Consider the following 6,000-nt stretch of genomic DNA (forward strand, 5'->3'; position numbering starts at 1 on the left):
GAGGAGAGAGGACGCAAGAAAGAGTGATAGGACAGGGTCACACATTGGATTTCTGTCAGTAAAAAGGACTATCCTCTCGGCAAGAGAATTGAGGTCAAAGGTCAACATCTGACCCCGACGGATGGCAGCTTCTTGTGCAAATAGAGATAAAATCGGACCGCAACATTTGTCTTTCTCCTGCTAGAAATAAGACTCCTGTGCTTGTCTTCCTCTGTTTTGTTCAAATGCTCCACAGAATTTGGATTTCTGAAAACAGAGAACAGAAAGCCAGCCAGGCTTGGCCACAGTGACTAAAGCTACGGTTGAGGACATTTAATGGTTCAACAATTTTCTTAGAAGGTGCTTTGCTGAATTCCCCAACCAGAGAGACAAAACAACAACTCCACAAAAAGGACAAAAAACAATCGTGACCATCACCGCACCTTCTAGATAGAAGTGAATTCAGAGTTTTGTCAGCTCGGCGACCAGTCAGCCGCGAGCGTCTGGCTGAACTAAAGCAAGTTTGCCCGTGGGTTCCAGCTGCCGGTCTGAAACAAGAGGGACGCTGCTTTTTTTACTGTAGCTTCCATCTTTTGTTTGACGTAAAATAATTGCTCATTCAATCTCTTTCTTGCACACATACTCAGATGTTGTTTTGAAGGCGGGGGAACCTACTCCTCATTGATTTATTACCTCAGTAAACGTTGTAAACATGAGTTTATGGTCTCAATCTCTAGGTTCAAGTCTTCTTCAATACAGCATGATGTTCATTTCGCAAATTATGATCCCATATAGAGTAAAATAGACCATGAAGCAGGGTATGCTTTAGGGCGGGGCTACCTCGTGAATGACAGAACGCTACCACGGCGTTGTTCGCTGTTTTTGTCTTAAACCTTTTGTGTTTTTCAGTTCATGAAATTGAATTATAAATGCTTTGATCGCCAAAAAATGTCTCCACCCTCCCTCATCGCTTCTGATTGCAAAAAACACAAGATAGTGACTGTCAAAAACCAAGGAGGCTTCAAAACGACACCACACGTCATGGTGACTATGTCCACATCTTACACACAGTCAATGGTACAAGCGGCTGATATTCTGCACAATTTCTTTCAATTTCTGAAAAAAAAACCCGTGGGACTTTCCATCTTGACTTTAGCAGAAGAACAATACTCCCAGGGGTCCAATGCTGTGTATAGCTATTGCCTTTCAACCATATCCTTGTTTTGATTTGTTATGCATGGGCACCTCCCGCCCCTCCCTGGGGTGTCCTAGTAATGAAGCCCCGGGCCTGAAACTCAATGCTCCTCGATGGAGATTCACCCGGGGTTTGCCATCTATTAATCCAAGCTACAACCTCTCGACTCGGATCCGGTGGCAACATGTTCAGCTGAACCATATGCTGCTGTGATCTCTGTGAGGAGCTGACACACTGTGACACCACTGCGGATGACAGGGAAGCACCCCGAGTTGACAGGCAGCACCACGCCTTGGGCAAAACTATTGCGTATTCGCAGAGGAGGTGTTCATGCAGCAGGTAATGTGACTCAACCTGTCCTGCCAAGAACAGGCGCAGACACGAGGGGAAGTGAGAGAAGAGAGGAAGTTTGTAAGTCTGCGAGGACGGAAGTTGACTAACCTCAGTGTATCACCTGCAAAACACAGATATAGAGTGCAGTCACACACACATTTAGTGGGCAGAGTGGGAAAACATCACTCAGTAAGGGAAATCTTAACACAACACCCACATTTCTTTGCTTAACTGCCTGCAAAACGACACTCACGGCCTGCTGGTATGAGCCCGTCTTGTAGACGAAGCAAAGGAATGCAGAGGGACACACGTGACGGCGGCTGAGCAAACCTCTTGGCATGTTCTTTCCCGGCTGAGCTGAAGCAAATCCAATGAAATGTGAAGGAATGCATTCCTGCTGCTTTCCCACCTCAGGTATAGTCGCAGGCCACCAGAGGCTCCTCCTCAAACTATGCGAAGGTTCACCCACAACTGCTGGCATCCCGTCAAAAACAAGCTTTTTTTTTATGTCTCGTTAGTAATCCTTGACATGCCACAAAAAGCTACACGATCATCACAAGGAGAGTTCCATCACTGCAGTGAAACTGTGTCGAAAGCGAAACACTCGTACAATAAGGATATCTGTGGATGGAGCCAGAGGTTACCGTGCCGAGCGTCCCCTGGCTAGAGGACAACCGGGGCTGCAGGCTTTAATAAATCAGTGCGGTTCAGCCGTAAGCAGCCACTCATGTGCGAGTACTTTATTTATAGGCCGTGCATAGAAGCGGCGGTAAATGAGCATGTCGCTGCATTGAAACCCACTTTCTCTCTTTGTTTTTTCTTGACCAGAAACAGACTGTGTGTAAACACGACAGTCGGTATTATGTCATAGAGTCTTATACTGCTGTTACATCTTGGCAGTTCTCCTCGTCAACAGACCAACAGAGCAGCGATCAGCGCTTGTTCTGTTCAGTTCGGCCAATCCACCTGTACACTTTCTGATACAGGCCTTCACTGTTTTTGTGTGTAAAGTAAAGCAACAAGTTAAGCTTGCTGTTGGCCAGTCCTCGCTTCGGATGCAGAGTGATGTAATACTTAATTTCCTCCAGGCTTCACAGTGTAGCCTATGTTTTAGATTAAAAGCCAGTTGACATGTCTAGCAACAGAAAACACAACATTTTGAGACCACTAACACTGAAATGTTCATTTCTCATTGAAAGCGCCACACAATCTAGATGTCAAACTCCATTTAAAATCATCATATTTAAAGAAGACACAGTTTGATGCATGATGACGTGCATCGTGTGACATTATTTATACTGTATAAGAATCCTCACGCGGATCTAATAAATTCGGCAGATATATGACCCGCCTATTACAACGCACTTTCAATTAAGTTCAAAATAAGTCCCGTTGGTCCACCGCGAACCAAACACACTGGGGTTTCCGGTAGCAAGCAGTACGGAGCAATTACCGGTATACATTTCTGAATTGTATTGGGTTAAAGTCCTTTTTGGCGCGCGCCATGTATGCCGAATTGAAGACACCCATCTAATGATTGACATCGGGCTTTTACTTTCGTTCAGCAAAGCGCGTTGTATTGCCACGAAGCGAAGAAGCGTTAAACGTGCGTCGACTGTTAACTGTGATTGGTTGAACGGGAGAAGGCAACAGGGCGGGTGGTGCTTGTAGTGTTGATGGTGGTGGTGGTGGGGGCGACACTGTCAAAAGCACCTGACAAAGCAGTGACACTGTCTGGTGACAGCAATAACATCAAACAACACTCCGGCACCTCGACTTACATGAGCCAGAAAATGACATTCCTGATATATTTCCCTGCAGGGTTTCAAACCGCGTTCCGCGTTGTAAACAACTCGACGTGGACAACATGTTTACAATCATTACGCCATGGATTTTGCCCCCCACACACCCAAACAAAAAAAAGCAGTAACGTTGTGGCGATAGTAACGCGTGTGTGTGTGACTGTCTTTACATTGACTTTGTCGCCTCGTATTTGTTGTTTTTTGTGTGTGTGTTCATTTGGCCATATCGACTGTGCACATACCCTTCTCCGGTTTTGTCTGTGCCAAATGCATCCACAGCTCGAGCCTTGTACTGGATGTAACAAACTGTCAGTCTTTCCTTCAAAAGCGGTCGACGATGGTCGTCAACATCAACAATAACGCCTTTTCCCCCTTTATGGTTCGCCGTTTGCAGTAATCACTCAAGTGTCTCCGTATCAGGGGGGGAAAAAGAAACGTGTCACGGTGCTTCCTGATTTCGGTACTGTGGCGGTGATGTTTGTAAGGGGTGGGGCGGAATGCAGCTTTTAGTCCGCAAAGAAATATGTGGCTGAAAAGCACGTCGGTGCACGTCTGTGCATCATGAGTAGCTCGTGCTTCTTGACAGGGAGGGTTAAATAAACGCTGCGAGACAGACTCGTGATCTTTGAAATAAGCTCTCACATGGACTGCCCCCCCCCCTTACCAAAAAGCAAAGTCAAACAGTTTCGCTGTGAGGTGTGCTCGCTCAGAGACAGAAAGGCTGAAGACATCTCATTTACTGCACCGCTCTGCTTTACTGTTACAGGCTGCTGCCTGCACCATGCCGGCAGCCAGCGGGAGGTGTCAGTGCTTTGCTCAAGGGCAGCAGGGCACTGTTGCTGAGGGAGAGGTGGGTGACATTCACTGCAGACAGGCAGTGCAGGGATATAATCCTACTGCCTACCCGCTTCCATCAATGTCTAACACTTCCACTATTTGAACATGCATCAAAGTGTTCCTTTAAAAATCTAAAATTGGTCAATTATCAGACAGACTGCCACTGTAATAAAAGGCTGAATATTTCTGTCATAATCCGCCCGTGAATGCATCAATAATATTATCATTGTGATTACCAAACAAGTGTTTCTCGAGCTGTCACAAGTGTCCACAACATACAAATAAGAAACACAAATAGTCACAGAACAAGGCATGTACCGAATGGGAAAAATATAAAAACTCCTCGACCAAAATCATTTCAATAAAGTGATTCACTGGATTAAATGAGTGAGTCTTTTTATTTTTATTAAATCAATTTTTTTAATTAATTCATAACCGAAAAAAACTTTGAATGAATCGAACTCATCAGTGTGTGAGGGTAAACTGTAGTTTGACCCCAGTAAACGAATATGGATTGAAGAAGTATATTTAATTCGATTTTTTTTTTTAAAAACACACATTTTCTTCGTGACTTCTGTCTCTGAAGTTATTGTAAATGTTTGGATCACAAGAGTCGGAAACAATCCTACTCAGCCACCACTGGAATCAAAGAGTATAATACCAATCACCAGCGGGCCTATTGGTACAGTAACTACAAAGCTATCTTCACTCCACCTGTCTCTCCTCTGCGCAGCTGTGTGTGTGTGTGTGTGTGTGTGTGTGTGTGCGTGTGTGAGTGTGTGTGTGTGTGTGTGTGTGTGTGTGTGTGTGTGTGTGCGTGTGTGAGTGTGTGTGTGTGTGTGTGTGTGTGTGTGCGTGTAGGTAGGGGCTAAGCATTGCACTTGGTGAAACACGAGAGCCGAGGATATAAATGATAATCATGAGACATCATGACATCATGACGCGCTGGTTTCTAGTTTATTCAGTAGCTGAAACATGGAAACGTTTTCAAATCATTGCTTTTCATTTTGAGGTGATTCTCTGTCTTCAAAATGACATCAACCAAACTCAATATTCTCTGCTCCGAAATATTACCTTACTCTTTGAGAACACTTAGAAAAAGATTATTCAAAAATAAATAAATTGTATTAATTCTGGAGGCAAGGGTTAATATTTGTTATTCAATTGGCATGAAATTAAATATACTCTGGCTTCTCACAATGTCAGCAAATACTGCACACAAGTGCTCTTAGAAGGAATGTACAACAAGAGGTGCTTTTATTTTTTCACACTTAAAATAAATATCTCATGGATTGGAATGGAAGTGTCTGTGTGAGCCATGGAATCCCATTTTCTGGTGCTGTTTACGGAGGAAATAACACTCAGTTTTATCACCTCAAGGTACCAAAGTTCTTACTTTATCCTCTGTGAGCAAAACTGCTAAAACTTCCATGATTCTAAAAAAGTGAAGTCCAACTGTGACAGACCGAAGGGATGAAACTCCAGCTTTTGAAGCAAAACCCTCAGATCAGGGGCAAATCTGCTGGATATAGGCGCTCGCATACCGGCAACTCGAGCGTGTGAACTGTTCAAAGCATGCAAGTCTCGATCGCAGACACATTACAGACGTCTAGCATTCTAAATATCTGCATCTGTCGGAGAGTTACGACACGGAGCCTACCTGAGTGTGCTTTGTGTTGCATTTGCAACAACGGGCCAAAGTTGTTGTTGCACCGAGGGTGTTGGATGTTTGCGATAATAAACCTAACACAGTGACTGATCTACATAGAGGAAGTGGTAAAGACACGTGGAAACAGGCTATTATGTGACCATGTCTGCTGCTGGTGACAACATCAACCAGCATGACTGGTGTCA

At 44.4% G+C, this 6,000-nt stretch overlaps 1 protein-coding gene across 3 annotated transcripts in view; it reads right to left on the reverse strand.

The window, feature by feature from the left end:
* LOC306782042 (myelin basic protein-like) overlaps positions 1-3,748 on the reverse strand; it is a 28,059-nt gene extending 24,311 nt beyond the window's left edge. For 2 of the 3 annotated variants that reach the window (XM_079275195.1, XM_079275194.1), the window contains exon 1: positions 3,552-3,748. In XM_079275195.1, coding sequence (XP_079131321.1) covers positions 3,552-3,582 — 31 coding nt within the window. In that variant the 5' untranslated portion in view covers positions 3,583-3,748. Of the gene's footprint in view, positions 1-1,837; positions 1,933-3,551 lie in introns of those variants that run through there. The other variant, XM_079275196.1, reaches the window with a different exon arrangement.
* Positions 3,749-6,000: the final 2,252 nt, after the last annotated feature.

The sequence above is a fragment of the Melanostigma gelatinosum genome, assembly GCF_949748355.1.
Source record: "Melanostigma gelatinosum genome assembly, chromosome: 9".
NCBI classification, from domain to species: Eukaryota; Metazoa; Chordata; class Actinopteri; order Perciformes; family Zoarcidae; genus Melanostigma; species Melanostigma gelatinosum.